Genomic DNA, 19,390 nt, shown 5'->3' with positions numbered 1-19,390 from the left:
GTCTTGCTATGCTGCAATTTTCTTGTGAAATTTCTCTATTTTCCTTCTGAAGATCTATCTGTTTTGTTTGGCTAAATTCATCTAGTTGCATTCGAGTAAATTGTCAGTTTTATATAACACAATTTATTTTGAAAATAAATATAGTACAGCAACAGCACAAAAGCACAAAGGGCCAGTGAAAGGAATTAAAAACTTTTAACTTTTATTACCATTTTGGAATACAAACTTGCAGGCCACAATAAAAAATACAGTTTATACAATGAAAAGACTGATCCCAAACAGTTTTTTTTTGTGCATGTGTACTCTACGCATGGATGGAGTCGGTGCACAAGGACAATTCCTTTCAATGGCAAGTCAACGGCCACAGTACCGCATACACTTGAAAGATGGCTGGTGCCCGACCACACTGGGACAATTTTCCAAAATTGAGACCATGGCCCGTTGTCACTACATTGTAAAACCATTAATCCATGATAATCCAAACCAAAGCTGCGTTTCAGTGCACCACAGTATCTAATTATAAAACTAAAAACACAAAACCGCTAAACTACCACAATCTGTGAACATATTTAGCCCAAAAAAAAAAAAAAAAAAAAAGATTTGTCTTACAGACATGATGCAGTCATTTACGGTGTGTGTTATTTCCACAGACCAATCATGAAAAGCTGAAAGAATGTGCTTGTGCACTTTCTGTTTTGTTTTGTTTTTATTGTTTTTTTGAAAAAGCTTAGCATATTAAAGTCCAAAAATGTTAGACAAAAAAAAAATTGAACTAAAACTAAAAACACAATAATACAGACGTTGTACTTGAATCATCGCACGCTCCTCAGCCAGGCTGCTCTAAGACCAGCTGAAACTAATATGGTATAAGTAAGCTGTTGTCAAGTGAGGTATGAGTTTGCAGACCAGCGCCAGAGAGCACTAGGTCCCATTGCAGTATTCTGGGTTTTTATGTCCGAGTTTGTAGCAGCATAAGTTCTGTGGAGAGATCACTGGACTGTGATCCCTTTTCCCTGACACGGAGAAGAAAAACCTTTCCAGAAGCACTACAAAAAAAATATACCAAGCCTTTTACCAAGAGCAGGCAGGACATTTCACAAACATGAGATACAGCCCAAAATGCTGCCTTCTTGTGGAAAAACCAGAACATCCACTTCTTGTACACCGTGGCCAACACTTAAGAGGACGTCTAAAGCAGGTAAGGAGTTGCAAGACATGGAATGGTCCACCATTTCACACCTAGTCAAAAAACCATGACATCAGCTACTCAAGAACAGTCAAGTCGAGAAAAAAGTAAACACACAGCTTGCCAACACGACAGCAGGGGTCAGGTGCCAACAGAATGTGGATGGACATGAACCTCTTCAGCCCCTGCACTAGGATGGTCTTGCTGACCAGTTGCATGTCTGTAAGCATGTTTCTGTGTGTGTTTTTTTAATCGTGTGAGAGACGTACCATAGCTCTGGGCTGCATTAAAGTAATGAAACGCCACACTACACAGTAAGACAGTGCGAATCACAGAAGCTATAAAGGGCAGTGACACGAAGGCCTGTTACAAGCCAGGTGTCGCTGTGGCGACTCATGAACAGACACCCACTAGTTGTCGAAACAGGTCCACAACAAAGCGTAGAGCCTCACATCAGTCTGTACAAGCGTTCTCGAGTGCAGGGTCTACCTCTAGGCTTTTTCATAAGCGATTATGTGTAATTAGATGAAAGATGGCTTGAATTGACACCTGGGCATTAAAACAGTGGAAAACTGGTCAGGGTTTATAAAAGGTTGCACTGAGAATGAGGCAAAAAAAACAAACAAACAAACAAACAAACCAAACTACAATATGCGCAAAAACTTTGCTCTTCCACGAAGAAGATAAAGTGATAGGTGAATATTATTTTGAATAACTACACCACAAACACACATCAAATTAAAAACAAAGAGTAGGTAAATTCACCTTTGTCCAGTATAAAATGACATTAATGGTTCACACACCCAAACCAACCAGCTCGGATTCAGATAGATGTAGAAGGAGTACAGAGAAAATAAGCAGAAAGCAGAAAAGCTGTCCTGCGATCTGTCGCTTCTAAAACTGTCAAATGCAAAATATCCTATAACAGTAATCATTTAGGCCTAAAAGACTCAACGGAACAGAACCGTCGCCAGGTACACAGACAATAACATTTGATATAAGCTGATAACCCAGAGTGAACAGAACTCCCATATACATATACACATGGAAGCCGTGATATATGTATGGATATACATAGCCTAGTTGTGTCTTCCAGTGGTGTCGCAGAGGAAAAAAGTCAAATGCATGAGTTCTGTGCGAACCCCCCATTGGAGTACGGGAGTGAGAGAAGACAGAGGTTAGCGACAGGAGAGAGGTTAGGGTGGCTCTGGGGTAAGAGTTTCAGTCCAGATCTGGCTGGCAGGAAGCCGTCATATTGAATTGTGAGGTAGCATAAGTTGCACGGTTACTGTTCTTCCTCTTCTTCCTCCTCCTCCTCAGAGGATTCCTTGGAGGCCTGTTCCTCTTTCTCCTGGACAAAAAAAAAAAACAAAAACAGAAAAAAAGAAACGGCTTAGAATCGTTAACATTCATTAACTGGAGGCTGTGAGTCTAACAGACACACCCTTACCGTTGATGTTGTTTTGGTTTGTAATGTGCTGGGGACATGGATGGCACATGACATGATCCCACCCGTCACTGCGTCTGCGTTATTACATTGAGCTTGCCCGAATTACAAATGCACCAAAATTCATAGGTTGGTCCTACCGGGTTGGTGTGGGGCTTTAAAACTAAAACAAGTGGTGTGCAGCACCTATCAATTCATGGACAGCGGATACAGAACTCCAGTGTGAGAACATAATTCCATGAAACTATAGACAGATGTTTAATCCCCAGGGGTTGTAGCGTAATCATTAGCACCCCCAACCCCAGTGTCCGAAGGTACGGGTTCGAGTCCAGTGACTGGGTACACGTTTATAAAACTGCATAGCAAGCGACACACCCATCACCTGTGCACAGGCTACTTTGCTAAGTTGATGTCCACGGATGACACCCAAAACATACATTCCAGTGCATTTCACATTGTTACCAACAGCCATCTATGGGCCCAATCAAATAACCCAACTGATACACGTGTTCAACAAACTTAGCTGTAACTAGATGTAATGCACACTTCCCCATTGACCAACCAAACACAGCAAAACACAATTATGATGGTAGCAGCACTTAGAAAGTCTTCTAGAGCATTTAAAAACCACATAACGCCAGGAAGATACGTTTTTGACATCCTACAGAAAAGCATGTATTTTAAGCTAACATAATGCATAATGCATAATCAAAGGTGATCGCTTCCGACTGTGGGTCAAGGAATCTACATCGTAACACTTAATACACAGTGTTACACTGTTACAATGTAGTGTTGTCACTTATACAGGTTCCTTTATATATCAGTGTCGATCTTCATCTATAAACGGTTGTTAAGTGCTCTGCTATTAAAACGTACTCAAAAGCAACTAAAATCAACTATTCATTTCCTACACCAAAACAAATAAAAAAAAACCTTAATGAATGCTTCCTGTGAACTGTTGGCTTAATGGATCCCACATGAGTCATGTAGTGAGTCAGGCTGAGCTGTCGCACACACACACACCTCCCACCACCTACCCACTCTTCCTTCCACCGCCCACCCGCTTGCCTCTCGTTTGCCTCCTCCCCCGCTGGGGCTGCTACCTTTCATTCATAAAAACCAGTGCCCAGTTTCGTGGGTAGCCAGGGGTCATTCCACTCGGTGACTAAAGCGGGCCTTGGCACGGCCCCCAGACAGCTGGACGCGAGCTGCTGTGTGCTCCTTCAATAAGGAGTGGAAACGTGCAGGAGGGCAGCGCTCCGTTTTCAGCCTTGTGTACACAGAGAGAGATCCTGCCCCAGGGTTCATCGCAACGCATTGGATTTAAGCTGAACATATGCGGTCAGTACTGTGGTAAGAAATCAGATCATTCAGCTGGCAAGGACTTCTGAACTAAGTATTACTGAATGGAACACTTACAAATGGGTTTACTGGATTGCAGACGTGAGTGTTACCACAGCCAAATACATAACTAATCTCACCGAATTAGTTGGATAATGCATTAGCAAAATCATCTAAAATAGAGCTCTGGAAAATCTAAAACTCTGTTCTGGACAGTAAATGACCTGGAAGCTGGAAGGGGAAACAGGAAGTGGAGACCTGCTTCTCCAGGGTGACTCAGTTTGGCAGAACAGCCCGTGACTCAAGGCAAAAGGATTTCTATGGGCACTTTCTAAATGAGTTTAAACATGTGGGAGAGTCGGAAGGAAGGGGGGGGGGGGCAGTATTTAGTTTCATGCGACAGGAATTTGTTGAAAAGGAAAGCTATTGATGACTAAAGAATGAGTCTTCGAGGAAAGGGATGACAAAGGAGAGGGGATAAAAACTGTAGTTGAGTTGTATGCTTCCTAAAATGATTTCACAGGCAACACAAACACAAAGAGATTAATCGTAAAAGGCCTCTTAGAGCACACACTACCCATCTGTCAACATAATAACTCAACGATTAATCGCACGAACTGCTAAAGCTACTCAGTGCACTCAATAATGTACAAATTGAGACACCTCAACCACTGCTTAGTATTTCATTTAAACATTTAGCAGTACACCATTACCTTGCAATAAAAAATAAGGTACCTTTGCTAACTGTGCTTTATTATCATTTACCTAAAAATGCCATGCATCCAGCTCCAGGTGTCCAAAATGGATATGCAATATATCTCATTAAAGAGATAATTAGTCATCCGGTGACTCATGTCTGTTAGTGTACCGTATACGTACGTGTGTGTGTGTGTGTGTGCGCGCAAAGGGGAGGCTGGGGTGAAATCTCTCCAAATGCAAATGTTTTCATCCATTACCATGGGCAACAGAACCTCTACACACAAACACACCTTCCAGCCATAAACGGCTTGGCAGCACAGGCGACCTGTTTAGCGGGCGGTTCGATGAAAAGGGAGTGCATGGCAGTTGACATTTTTTCTTTTCTTTTTTTTTGCTGTGAGAGGAAAAGTTCAAGTCCTTACCACCTTCTTGGGTCTTCCTCTGCGTTTCATCCCTGCAGATGCTGGTGCCGTAGCTTTCTGTGAGAGCAAAAGAAAGGAGAAGGAGAGAGAGGAATCAGCTCCACTGACAAATGGCAGTCTCACAGACAGACACTAGAGGGAGCTGGTATTTATATTTGCCGGCAGATGGCCTGAGGGCATCGAGTTCATCGGCTTTTATCTTGGAAAGGACAGGAACTGTTCGCGGGGCACTCCAGTTCGCTGGCCACCTGGTCTGGGGTTCAGAGACAGCTGGTGGGACTGGGCGAGCTCGACCACCAGCGTCAGCCAACAGACCCTTACTTACACACACTCATACACACACACACACACACACACACACACACACGCTGCACTACAATATAGTATACAGGACATATCGCTCTGGAAGTGTGGGTGTGAGTGTGTGTGTGTGTGTGTGTGTGGGGGGGGGTTAGCTGTTGTCATGACAACAGTAAATGGAAAAGAACGAGTGGTGGGGAGAGGGAGGAGAGGAGCGCATGTGGAGAGGTGGGGGCTGTCAACTTGGAAACAGTCTTACTGGCTGTGCACCTGCAGCACAAAACACACACATGCACACACACACACAGACACACACATGCACATATACACACATGCACACACACTGCCAGCAGGAAACTCAAGGGCAGAAAGATAGAGAGAATAAACCAGAGTTGGAGTGTTTCGATTTCATCTGAAGAGCTATCGGTAAGACAATTTCTGACAAAAGGAAACTCCTGACTGTATAATTTCTTCGTCAGCTTAGGTGAGAGACATAATGACAGTTAACCCACAACATCCCTTAAAAACCAGTGTAGGGGAAGAAAAAGAAAAACCTTTACAGCCAAAGTGTACTGTTCTCAAAACATACATTTCAAAGCTCAAATTCAGAAAAAAAACAGGACGTGAATTGCTTGCAGCATTCCATGCATCACCTGCTGCCATCAGCTTGAGTTATATCTGCTAATGTGACCTGTATTTAACCGGGTTCTACTGGATCAAAATACCTGGTCTTAATTGGATGTCTGAAAGGTAGCTGCTAAGCCTATATTACAGAAACCAACTCAACCCGGCCCCGTGCACATGATCTCCTTAGACAGACTGGCGGCTTGGACTTACTTTGCCCTTGGAGGAAGAGGAGGTCTTGTTCTTGCTGCCCTTTGGCCTCCCTCTGGGCCTCTTTGGAGTCGGAGACCCACTGGGCTCCTGGAAAAGAAAGACAAGATGAAGATGAGAAACCTCACGTTGTAACCAAAAACACGTTGCAAGCCAACCACAAAATGGGACAAATGCATCATGTCATCCTGCAGAGAGGTGTTGATGTCTATGGACACACGGTGTGTGTGTGTGTGTGTGTGTGTGTGTGTGTGTGTGTGTGTGTGTGTGTGTGTGTTTTAGTCCCACGGTTGGACGTGGTCTGAATATTTCAGTGAGATTGGCGGTGTCTTCTTGCCCCAGCTCCATGACCTGTGGCTCAGACGAACAAACTCTGGCTACCCGCCTGTCTCGTATGCAACGGAAAATGCAGAGGCAACCACAGCACAGCTTTAACTAGGCCACAGAGGTGGATCCCATTATTGCACTCCATGCACGATGAGTAATGCGACAGGACAGATCGATCTAGATACTGGTGCTGATGGCAGTGGTTGCATTCTTAGTTGACGCAGTGTTAGAGGCAGAGGTGTGAATAATCTGTGGCTTCCCAAAACTGCATCCAGGTTAATATCTTTCGAGGACTGTAATGCAGTAATGCAGCGATGCATGCAGTGTTGAAGATTAGCAGAATTATTAACGTTACTCATTTGTTACACTGGGACTCTTCAGCGAGACATATTTTTTCATACATAATTTTACATCATGTTATGTGAACAGAAGTAGAATTTTAAAAGTTGACTACTTAGCACTCTAACACCAGTTTAACTTAACACTTGTCTGACATGTCATGTAGGCTATATAAAATAAAAGGATCTGAGCCAGTATTCTTCAGCCAGGTCCGGGAGTCAAACGTGGGTCACAATATGCAGTTTCTTTGGCAGACAACCTTGTTGCAACACAAAGAAAGCCCTGTTCAAGGTCAGTGCAACTGACACCCGTTGCTACTTTAAGACCAACAGGTGGTACACAGTCATGGGTTGCCAAGTTCCATGAAGTGTATCAAGCACTTTGTAAGGGGGCTGAGGCCAAGTTGAGACCAGAAATTGAGACAGGACTGCAAAAAAATTATAATATTTGTAAAAAAAATATATATATAAAAAAAACTATGCGCACATAAAAAAACCTTTATTAACTGCTCGCTGCTGTAAGAGCAGAGAGCGACTGACGGACAGCAGGGTGGGGGCTTGTTGCGGAGAACAAAAGGAGGTGGAAGCACTGGCCACCCATGTTGATGCAGGAGGCATGTAATGGGAGCGAACACACAGGGCAGCGGAGTCAGAGCACGCTGGGGGTGGACACTTGTGAAGGTGCTGGGGCGGAGACTCCCGTTTGGCAAGTCGGTTTATAAAAGCATGGCATGTGCAAACATGACTTATAAGAGCTTTCAGTTGATGAATGGAGTGGAGAAACAAAGCTTTACCACAGATTTTGCATTTCCGTTTGAAAGAATGTACACAGAGCTTTGGGACAAACTAATTTCTTTGTTGTTTTGGAGAACCGGGCTGGTTGTTCTGCTCAAAAAATAACGTGTAACTGACAACGTCACTGTGGTATTTCCCAAACAGTCTGAGGTTAAAAATACTAGGGATAGTATCAGCGTGAGGTTTTACACAGAAAATATTATTTTAAAGTTAATTAATTGATTCAGATATAGCTCACGGTAGAAGAGGCTTTTATTCCCTTCCCAGACTGACTAAAGTGGACAGCCATTAACAGTCCTGCAACCCAACACCAGCATTAACCTCTGTTAGTGACAGAGTCACGGCCCAGCCACAGTGTGAGCACCAGTGACCAACCAATGCCTATGCAGCCGAAACACTAGTGCGTTAGTGTAGGTTTGAACGGTTCGGGTTGCATGCCAGTCAACCTGCCAGGCGGGATGATCGTTACAAATATGCAGGAGGAGGATGGGTGTGTGGGTGGGTGTGTGAGTGCGCATGTGGGCTGGGGATGGGGCAGGATGTCCAACATTAACACACATACACCCTTACACAATAAGTACTTATGAACCGACTATATGGATAACACTTGTAAAGGTGTAGAGCTCAGTATGCCTACACGGGGAATTCCCCATGGGAAAATGTGTAGGGTGATCCCACCAGAAACACAACAAAATAAAGTCAGCCCTGGGATTTAAGTAGGTTGACATGACAGACTAGGGAAAAAGGGATTTCTGTATCGTGCATAGCAACTACCTGACGACAACCTTTAACAACTAATCACACCCTGACCTACTCATTACAATAAATTATAATTAAAAGACATAAAAGGGTGATATTAGTAAACAGTTAAGTGATTACTTGTTCGCCGGCCACGGCATACTCATGCCAACAGCTATGCAAAATGTGATTGTGAATTGCTCCTCACCTGTGGATGTTTTCTTGGTCTCCCGCGTCCCCTCTTCTCGGCTCCATCCTTCTCCTTCGGAGACACTGTATCCTTGGCGGAATCACTCATGGTGTCGTATTATAAAACTACAAGAAAAAGGTTTAACAATTGCTTCAATACATATGCATCATAATATGTTTGATACAAAAGCCAGCGAACACTACACGCAGAGCGCACAAACTAAAGAAAACAAAAAAGCTATTGTATTGACGATCACATGGTCAACCCTACTATTCCAGCGACAAATGCCTTACACTAAGTTAGCCAGAAGCAATTCAGTGACATACGTGCGACTTGGAGAGATGAAATGTAGGCTGTCGTAGCCTACGGTTTATTCATTCGAGTAGCCTACATAATCTGAGCGGCTGCACTTAAATAGCCTTGACGTAAATAGCTGTCGCTGCTGAAGACGGGGCTCTAGTCAAGAGCTGGATGTCAGGTGAGCCATGTAGCTACCGGCTTTCTCAATGTTGACAATATAGTTAAGGGGTACAGCCCGACAAAACGACACAGGAGAGAAGAACCTTGACACTTTAGTATAAAAGTGCTGCAATACATAATTACGTACGAATACAATTATCGATCAGACAAAGATTAAATCTACCCTACCTTTCCGCAGAGAAAAAAAATCCTCGCTGGTGAGCTAGCTCCACCAATGCTTGGAAATCAGTTGCTACGGATGCCTCGCAGTTCCAGCGCGGACCGGAATACGCAATCGAAAACACAGTACAAGTACAATACGCACAATCACTAGGCGAAGATTCTTGTCCCTTTAAATTCGTGCCGGGGAAGCTCATACGCGCTCTGTTTCCGCTACTTTTAAGTAACAACACGACAAAATCTGCTTAATATTGAGATGTTGCATTCCTTAACATGTTTGTGCAACAATGTTGCGATAGCTTTGGTAATTCCTCGCAAAATGGAAAGAAAGGTAATAATTTGTTTTTTACAAAAGCAAGGTCGCCTTAGACATCGACTGATGCGTTAATAGGCCTATGTCGAATTCTCCAATATGCCAGTGCAAAGTCAGACCTCATAATCCCTATCATATCCAAATTAGCTAATACTTTCTGATCAGATTTAATCGAAAGGGTGCCAGTGCCTTACCCGGGTTGGTCTTGACCTAATGCTCACGTCTTTGGGACTGAAAATATAAGAAAGCTACATAACCCAGCCCTTTAAATCCCTTTGCATTGGGAGGGGAAATAAAGGAGAGAGGGTCACAGAAAGTATGAAATAAATAAATTACCAAATAAAATGCACCCGGTCCTGGAGACAATCCAAACTGTGCTAAAAATAGAGCACTGTGTCCTCCGAATGAAAGAAAAAGGCGGCTGCCTGAGGGAGTTTTAGAGCAATTTAAGGGGGCTTCCACACGGGAAATAGAACAACGGTAGGCGGAGATATGATAAGTAGGCAGGTCTTTCTGAGCTCTTCTCACTATGTTTTCATTTCCCCGCCAAATTCTCCGGTGCTCTAACATGTAAATACATGGCCCGTGGTACAAAAACGGACCATCGTGTTTAAACAGTTAACGTTATGTTGTGTTCGGAGATGTCAGGGTTGAACCTATACACTGCTTACCTGTTCCGTATTTATGCTGAATTAACATCAGATGTCATGAATACTTTTGTTCTCTTACTACATAATTTACCACAAATTCATTGTTCCCCGGTGTTCATATATCATCATGTACATAGGCCTAATCTGGAATGTGTTTTAAATCAGATATATTGTAACCCTGTTTTTTTTAACAGACGAACAGATGCAGACAGACATCCCTAGATTGGAGGTCAATGCCCAGAAATCAGTGTGAATTTACACTTCAATTCAGCTCAGTGGGTTGAGATTAGGGAGAAACTGGGAAATGTCACACCTCTGTGACATTCTTTACAGGTTGATGCTTATCAGCCCCTCTCATGACAATGTCAATGTGTTGATATACGCAAGACATTTGAGACGATTGAGGTGGTGCTCAAACCTCCGTCATATGTTTAGCTACCCCCACACAACTTTTTTAAGTTTATTAACGAAATGAATTCATTTTGAAAACCTGTATCGATCAACCTGCATGACCTTCACATCATGAAGTTATAGTCTACTTCCGTAAGTAAGTATTTCAATTTCAGAAACAATGAACTAACATTTGCTATCTACTACTACTGTACCTTTTGAGTATGTTACCAGTGTGCTCTTCAGTATGTTACCCCCCCCCCCCAAGAGAGCCAAAGAACAAGTAAAACTGAGTCAGGAAAGACAGGTATTTGTTGTCATGTTCAACATCCATGAAACATACTTAGTTGCCTACATGAAGCTGTCATATCTGAATGTTATGTCACAGGTGTGTAAATAAAACTGGGCAATATATTTTTTTAATTTATTTTTCATGTACAATTTTAAATGCATTCCTGTGTTCCTTTACTTGGCAAACTTTCAACCTTTTAATCATCATCTTAAAACACAATTAAAAAGTGAAGCTTGCACAACCTTTGTGTAAGATTTATTTCCTTATTGCAGTATACTGTATTATTCAACACTTTTTTTTCAACAATTCAATGAGGTTTTTCAGCATTAACAACTTCACCTTGATTTGACCTTGCCTTTGGTACACTTGAGTACCTATGGTATTGGAGTTGAAATGAACTCAGACCTTATGTTCCTAAGAAAATATATTTATGCAATTCACTAACAGGTGAGTGTGTCTCTTGGGGGCTGCTTCAGAGAGAGAGAGAGAGACCACAGCATGAATGAAGAGCTGCACACTTTTTTTCTCAATGAGTCAAATGTTCTACCCAGCATGTGCTCACATGGTAAGCCTGCACTTCTCTCCCTCTGCTCCTCACTCCGCCTTTCTCTCTCTCTCTCTCTCTCTCTCTCTCTTACTCCACAGACTTCCTTCCTTTCTTGCTCTGCGCTTCCCCATCCCCCATCCCCCATCTTGCCATATTCCTTCCTCTGTGTGGAATTCGGCCTGCTTACTGAAACGGCCATGGAATGTCACCTCTAACTGTAGAAAACAAATTAGTCTGTATAATAGATAAGACTATTATTGAAAATAAACAGGACTTATTTATGTGGAAAATATATGTATTTTTAATGTTAAATGAAAGTAATTTATTCCCACATAGGTGCCAAATTTCTACAGCTATGACAACATGGCCAAAATATATAATTTTCTTTAGTTTACAGGACATGCATTAACTCTCTTTTTTCTGCATTCCAATAAATATGAGTGTTTGTTTAAAAATGTAGTACTAAGTCATTCTACCCCTGTTCCAAAGTAAAAGAAAACCTATTCCAGAAATTTGGAAGATTATTTACCCCTGTTACCTGCTACAAAATAAATAAATACTCAATAGAAAAATACTTAATGAAACCATCTCCTTAGAAAGACAGCAGGCCTTACAAAGCAAGCTCCCTCTAGCCTGTATTGAAGATATCTCTTTTGGCTTGTCTATCTGCAGCAGCTTTTGGGGTGTGGGAATCCCATTAAACTTTGGGGTGGTCTTGGCCCACTGTGGCATGAGAACACCCACTCCACCCCCACCACCCCTCCGCTCCCCTCCGCACCCCTCCCTTTCTCCCTCCGACTTTTTTTACCCCCCTCTATACTTCCACCGTTGCTGTTCCTCTAACACTTTCCTCAAGCCATTCTGCCTGTCCATTTTTAGGCCGTTTCCTAACCACAGAGCTTTTGCAGCCAAACCAACTAACAGATGCTGGTCAAAAACATCCTATTCCTGCACCGTGCTTGGGTTTCCCCCTTCCCTGTGCGTAGTATCTGGCTCTGGCCCCTGGAAGTGGAAATGACTCAAATACACACACAGCCTGGGAGAGAGAGGGAGGGAGGGAGGGAGAGAGAGAGCGCGAGAGAGAGAGACGGAGGGAGAGAGAGCTGCCAGACAGGCATAGCTAAAAGAAGGAAGGGCAATCAGAGTCACACTTGAGGAGGAGGGTGGGGGTGGAACACTGGCCTTTTTTCCCTCCTTTCTTTTCCTTTAGGGGGTGGATGGTGGGGAGGGTCTGGTGGATTGGGGGACAGGGACAGGCCTACAATTTTTTTAGGCTGATTCACCGCTCTCGCACATGACTCCTCTCTGACTCACACAAACACAGGAAGTGGCGTGTGTGTGTGTGTGTGTGTGTGTGCGGACGGTTCAACAAACTGAGCCTGCGTGTGCGTGTGTGTTTGAAACCGATACGCATGCAGCAGCAAAGTCAAACACTCCCTCACTTAGCTGTGATGCATCACTTGGGCAAAAAGTTTCTTCCGCGTGGATGTATGGGATCAACACCAGCGTCCGCATCGAGTCAGGTCACCTGATACAAGTGTTTCCATCTGTGATTTGAATAAGGATGTGGTCAGCTTGGCAGAAAACAAAACAAAACAAACCAAAATGCATTCTAACTGCAATTACAATTACATTCTGAATTCCATAATGGCAGTGAAAAACAAGGTAGAGTACTTGGTGAGCAATACTGCCAATCATTTTCTTATCCCAGATGAAAGTTGGTGAAATAATGCCATCTCATTGCTCATTATGCACTTTGTGGCTAACATGATTTGGAATTACAAACTTCTTTACTCCAAGTGAACGTAGTATATAGTTATAGACTATCATGACAATTTCTCTGTATGTCCTTCATGCAGTCATGAATAAGACACTTTTATCTGCTATATTTATCACTTTATTGTGCCATATAGCAAAGGTCCACACTTTATAAGTATGTGGATGCTCTCTGGACTCAACCCACGACCTTGATGTTGCTGTTGCTTATTCGCTATTGTTTTCTGGAGTGTTAAACTAATTAAGTAGGTAGGTAACACAAGACGACACATAGACAAACTACCACACAAACTGGCCAGTAACAAACATATCTAAATCACAGTTGCTATGACATATCCCTAGAAACCGTTATACCTGTAATGCAACAATAGATAGACTATCTATAGATAGATAGATTCAGATAGATGCATAGGTCTAGGTTCAGTTTAGATGGAAGAACATACTTTACAATGTGTTTTTAATAACACATGGCCTTGGATTGTCATATACTACACCGGTGTAGAGATGAGACAACACTGTGAGCAACGGGAGAGGGAAATTCCCCTTCCTAATCTAATGTGGCTTGTGTTTCTCAAATGTGAAAGAAATACTTTGTCAGTTTGCTGACCCACCTGTGACCCCACCTGGCATTAGAAACAAATATTTTCAGTGTGGAGGAGCCTGATAAATTATTGAGTCAGTATACTCTCATCACCAGTGAATGCCATGCTAAGTAGTCATTCTAAGAAAATACATGCAATATGCTAATTCAGTTTAGCAAAGCTCTATTTGTAATCAGATAATGTTACGGTTAATTTGGATATTAGCCTACTTAATCACCGAGATCTAAGTTGAAGAACCCCTTTTTATATACCCTGGTCGTAATTATTTGCCGACTTGGTGGTCTTCGCGTTAATGATGATAAGAATGGGGAAACATTGCCAGTATGAACAACAGCTCCATTTCACGTTCTTTTCAGCTGGCGACATCTAGTGGAGTATATAGGGAAATGAAATACAAATGATGGAAGCTTATGTCACATGACACGATGCGGTTTACTTTTCGCGCGTTGCAATGTTAATACCATATTAACATGATTTATTGAAGCACATTGAACAGCCCTGATTTATAGAACCTCCACATCTGGTATTTCATGTCAATTGAACAACAGATTCATACATCTTTGGGACTTAGATATATTCGTGTCTTTATTCAACAGTAAACAGCAACATGTATTAGGGGCACCCCCCTCTCTACTAGCGTCCCGATACACATGCACAATTAATTGCTCTTATCTATCTGGGCAAGTTGGTTGGTAGGGCAAAGTGCCGAGGGGCAATCATTATGTTAATGCCAACGTTATTTGTAGGATAATAAGAGGCATTTATTTATGGTTGGCTAACTGTTTCCAGTTCTAGCTTGTACTGCAGATAAGCGTTTGTTTTCTAAGCTTGTTCATAAGGTTAGTTCAGAGGTGTCCTTTTTTCAAACTCGGATACTGCTAATGAAGTTCATTGTGCACAAATGTCCTTTCACATGCCCTTCTGGACAAGAAGAATGCACGCTCACAAAGAAACCAAAGAAGAGCAGCTCTTCACTGTTGCCACGGAAACCCATTCTCTTCAGGAGATTCTCGTCTCTAATGTCAGCCACAGAGAAATAGGATTGCTCTTCTCAAGAGGTCCAACAGATGGCACTGTATACCAAAAAACGGGCAGATCTGACCACGTTTTAAATGGGATATAGTAATACATTAATTTAGTGAGTTGTAAAGATGTGAATACACCTGTAGCCTATTGAAATTGGGTGTGTTTGTGAATTTGAACTGTCCATTAGTGTCACATCAAATTTTGGGCCAGCAGTGTGTTGGAGACTGGATAGGCTAGACAGGTCTCCATTGCACTTGGATAGCAGGTATACTGTATTACAACAAACATGAATTATTTAGTTGTTCTTGTGGCTATGTATTTATTGGCGATATGATACAAAAAAAGGAAAAAATAAAGCAAAAGAAAGAGATAGAGAGAGAAAGGGAGGACAGTAGTTTATTTCCTTGAACTTCAACAACTCCCCTGTTTCAACAAACTCGGCAAATCTCTCAAAAATTCCACTCTTGATATGTGGTGCCTGACATCCCATCTGTTCCACATTACGAGCCAGAGAATCAAAGAAGACACTTTGACAGGTGAATGTTACCTTGAGTGTGTCTGGGGGTCTCGGGGCTTCTGTGCTGTAATCAATGAAAATGACCTTGGTGATGGGGCATCTGGTGTAGAGCCCCTCCATCCGGTGTGTGCTTTGATTGATCTGAAGCGAGTGGGTGCCCCTCTGCCTACTCTTAACCCATTCCTGAGCCTGTCTAGCCCCTGTCGGTGTCAATGCCGATGGAGACATGTACACATGCCACCTTTGCAAGGCTGTCTCTGTAGAGACCCTATAAAAGACTATAATAACATCATATATATGTCCCACTTTATAATTATTAAAAAGAAATTATGTCGAAAGATGTTTCTGATTAGAAAAATGTGTACATGCTTGCCTTGGCTTATAATTCACATCCTGGGAATTATGGAGTCTGAGACCTCTGACCAATCGTGTGGAGAGACTTTCGATTCGTTCACAGTATTATGCAAGTTAGTTATGATGAGGAAGTTCATAATGCAGGTCATGCATCAGTAAATAGTTTGGGGATGGTGCACTAACTATGCGCTCAAAGCTTAATTACTCTTCAGCCTCTGAGAGTCTTCGCCTGCATCTGGTTTTCAAATAACTATTCTAGATAGAAAATGATACATCAATTTGTAAGGCTGATAAACTAATAATAATACACTGGTGGTGACATTAATTACGCAGTGAAAACATTTCCCTGTAGAGGAAGTTGACTTGAGTTTAATCATCCAGTAACATACAGGTTAAAATAGTTGCCCTCTTTCCATCCAAGCCCCTGCATATAACACAACAACCTTATAGACTAATAGTAGCCAATATTCACAAACTGCATCTAGCCTCTCCACACTAAACTGCTACTATACCAGCCACTCAGAGAAACCATGCTCTGTCCAGACTTGAGACCACATCGTATCAGCTGGACACTGGGTGTCGAATGGCAGTATATTGATAAATGTGTAGGATTGCTGAAGACGGCTTGAGGTAGCTGGGCCTCAAGGGCTGTTGGGTAGATGGATTAGCCCATTAGTAATTCAGAAAGCCCCTCAGCAGCATTAACTATTAACGTGTGGTTATCTGCGGGTAATGGCACTCCATCGTTTGAAAAAAGAAAACCCTCCCCTCCTCGGGAAGTGTACAACCCTGGGTCCAGCAAATGCCACCTGCCTGTCTTTTTGTCACTTTGTTGTTTGTGTTTATAATATCATTATTACAGTGATGTATTTGCATGACTTGCGGCTAACAATCGCATTTGCAATACTTAATGATAAATGCAGTTTCATTGTAGAAAAGGCAGTGCATAATAAAGACCTTATTTCTCTTCCACACCTTGAAAAGCAGGGGCTGAGTGGGACCCAACACTGAGCCGCCCGCCCACATCTCCATGTAGCGGGGTGATAACCTTCCAATGCAGTCCAGATAAATGCTTTGGCCACTGGATACATTCTTTAAAGTTAACTCAAAAGTAATTCTGCTCTTTGAAATGTTTCACCTGAAAGTGCTGCTATGCCGACCCATCCTTGCTACCTTCCCCATCCTGTCACTATGGTGAAGAGTGACCTTTCTGTGGAGAGGCCCGGTGTAGACAGGTCGAGGCTGGGGGTACACGAGGAAGTCATTCATCCAAGTGGCACTTAGGGACTGGCACGGGGGCTGTATGGCATTAGAGTTTCCTTCTGAATAAATCATCCCATTAATCCATTTTGCAGTTGAAGCCCAATTAACCACAGGGAAGAACCTCTGAATGCATTTAGTGCCCATGATTAATTACTCTAAAATGCAAAGGCAAAGGGCAATGCTAAAACTATCGCTTCACTTTGTCTTCACATATCCATCTTGTTGCTGTGCACCAAATATACATGGCAAAAAGGTGGCGGGACACGTACATTTACAGCCCATCAGCACGCACACACACACACACACACACACACACACACACACACACACACACACACACACACACACACACACACACACACACACACACACACACACACACACACACACACACACACACACACACACACACACACAGAGTTCAACACATTTACACTACAGACTAGTTGATGGAGATCACTCTTCTAATGTGTTATCTGCCTGTAAACTTAAAGGCAGTGTGCAGACACAATATACCCACTTGGCACAGAAAAACTAAAGAGTCAATTTTCCGCACAGTTTGACATTTTGATAAATGCCAAACTGGTAATTTGGAGTCACCTGAATGAAAACAACCTTAAAGAGATATGGAAATGCCACAAAAGTGCTATACCACTAAAAGAGAATAATGCTGTTCTATAAAGTTTTTCTTTTTGCACTTTCATTTAACACTCAAGTGGCCTGATATTTGTACTTTCCTGCTCTCAGGACACTGTGTGGCACACATTATCACAGTGCAGATTTATCAAATCAAATGAGTTTCCCTTTGCCCTCTAGACTGAGTTTGGCTTTAATTTATAGTAACAATTAAAACACAATAGACAATCAGATCTAGCCAAAAGGAGGGGTTGGCAGTGGTTGCATCCTGACCATAAGTCTCATGGCATCTTTACAATTTGTAACATTCCACCTCTGCAATCATTTCACTGCTAATGTATTTATCTACCCAGAAGGCAGTGGGCTCCGGTTGAGCCCCACGGGGTATCATACTCATGCAGACCCACCAGACTCATTCTTCTCATTCTCTTCCCAGGATCCATGGCTAACCTGTCAATTTTCTTTCTCCATTTCTTCTCATTGTAATACAGACTTTAATTGAACATAAAAAGCTGAGGAATGAAGTGGAACGGAAAGGTTAATGGGACTTGAACAAAGGGCAAACATCACAGGAAGACTTGCCATACTGTAAGTGTCACCTCAAGTCTTCATGTCAAGGGCTCGACAGACCACAGGAACCAATTAAGATCGGCCTTAATGAAGCTGCCTTCAGGAAGAGCTGGCGAGGCCCTTTGTTTTGTCTGAGATTACAGGCCCCTTCGAACTTGTATTTTATAATGACTCCCATATATCTATCAACTCCCCCTCTCCTTTCAAAGGATTTGAAGACAGCAGCTGTAGCCATGGAAAGGTCATGGATATTGCTCTGAGACAGGGAAGGGAAAATAGGTAGAGAGACATGCAAAGGTAAATATATTTTCAAGTGTGTTCATCCAGCAATGAAGTACATGGCTAATTAGATATTACAAAACATCCTCAGAATGCGTGAACATGTGGTGTGACGTTGTCCTTGATTAAGCGCCGGCTTATCTGGCTTTCTTAGCATGCTGTCTTTATCAGCTAAATCAAGCAGTGATTAGCCAACATCAGGAAGATCATAGCAGCACACGGTGCTACATTTGTGTAATTTGATTGTAACGCTGTTATTTCCTCTCACACGGTCTTTTGAGGTTTAGTTCTCCAGTACCCAGGGTAGCTATAACAATGGATTCATTGCCACGGCACAAATGTCAAAAATTGGATTTGTTTCACACAATGTACCACTACCATACAGTTTGTTTTACTTTCCGCTGAGAGACCAACTGCACCTACTGATAACGACGGCAGAGGCTACGGGAAAGCATAGTCACAAAAACCCACCCTGAGGTTTCTTATCTAGTAATTGAAGAATTAAAACACATACAGCTGCCACCTCAAGGAGAATTTTAAATGTTATTAGCTAGTGTGCTAGCAGGCTAATCTCAATAGTGTTTTTGTCCTTTCAGTTTTGCAACACTATGTTGGTTTTGTTCTCATCAGCCAAGTCATTTCTGACATTTCTAACTCACAGTCAGAATGTCTGCAAATAGGAACCTGATTACTGGCCTCTGAATAGGATGTCTTTAGCAAACACAAAAGAATGACTCTCTCTCTCTCTCTCTCTCTCTCTCTCTGTATGTGTGTTTCTCTTACATTTTGTATCAAGTTCATGAATAAATAAAACCATATAGCACAAAATAATGAAGACTTATATGTAAGTAACCAACTCCACCATTCTATCATCTATGTTGACTGCAACATGTGCACTCTCCCTGATGACCTACGGTCT

General features: G+C 42.4%; 1 protein-coding gene across 6 annotated transcripts; it reads right to left on the bottom strand.

Annotated features, from left to right (window-relative positions):
- Window positions 1-740: 740 nt before the first annotated feature.
- hmga1b (high mobility group AT-hook 1b) lies at window positions 741-10,033 on the bottom strand. 6 transcript variants are annotated; one of them, XM_031566587.2, is made up of 5 exons: window positions 9,906-10,033; window positions 8,636-8,742; window positions 6,233-6,319; window positions 5,096-5,152; window positions 741-2,537 (listed from the first exon to the last, which is right to left on the bottom strand). In XM_031566587.2, exons 2-5 carry the CDS (start codon window positions 8,723-8,725, stop codon window positions 2,472-2,474), a joined length of 300 nt encoding a protein of 99 aa, XP_031422447.1. In that variant the 5' UTR covers window positions 8,726-8,742; window positions 9,906-10,033; the 3' UTR covers window positions 741-2,471. The 6 variants fall into 6 exon arrangements, with proteins under 6 accessions (XP_031422447.1, XP_012676298.1, XP_031422449.1 ...); XM_012820844.3 differs by lacking the exon at window positions 9,906-10,033 and adding an exon at window positions 9,764-9,895; XM_031566589.2 differs by lacking the exon at window positions 9,906-10,033 and adding an exon at window positions 9,266-9,709 and having other exon boundaries at window positions 741-2,534.
- Window positions 10,034-19,390: the final 9,357 nt, after the last annotated feature.

The sequence above is a fragment of the Clupea harengus genome, chromosome 4 (genome assembly GCF_900700415.2).
Source record: "Clupea harengus chromosome 4, Ch_v2.0.2, whole genome shotgun sequence".
Classification (NCBI taxonomy): domain Eukaryota; kingdom Metazoa; phylum Chordata; class Actinopteri; order Clupeiformes; family Clupeidae; genus Clupea; species Clupea harengus.
The sequence above is the reverse complement of the archived record's forward strand: the minus strand, read 5'-3'. Positions and strand labels throughout refer to the sequence as shown.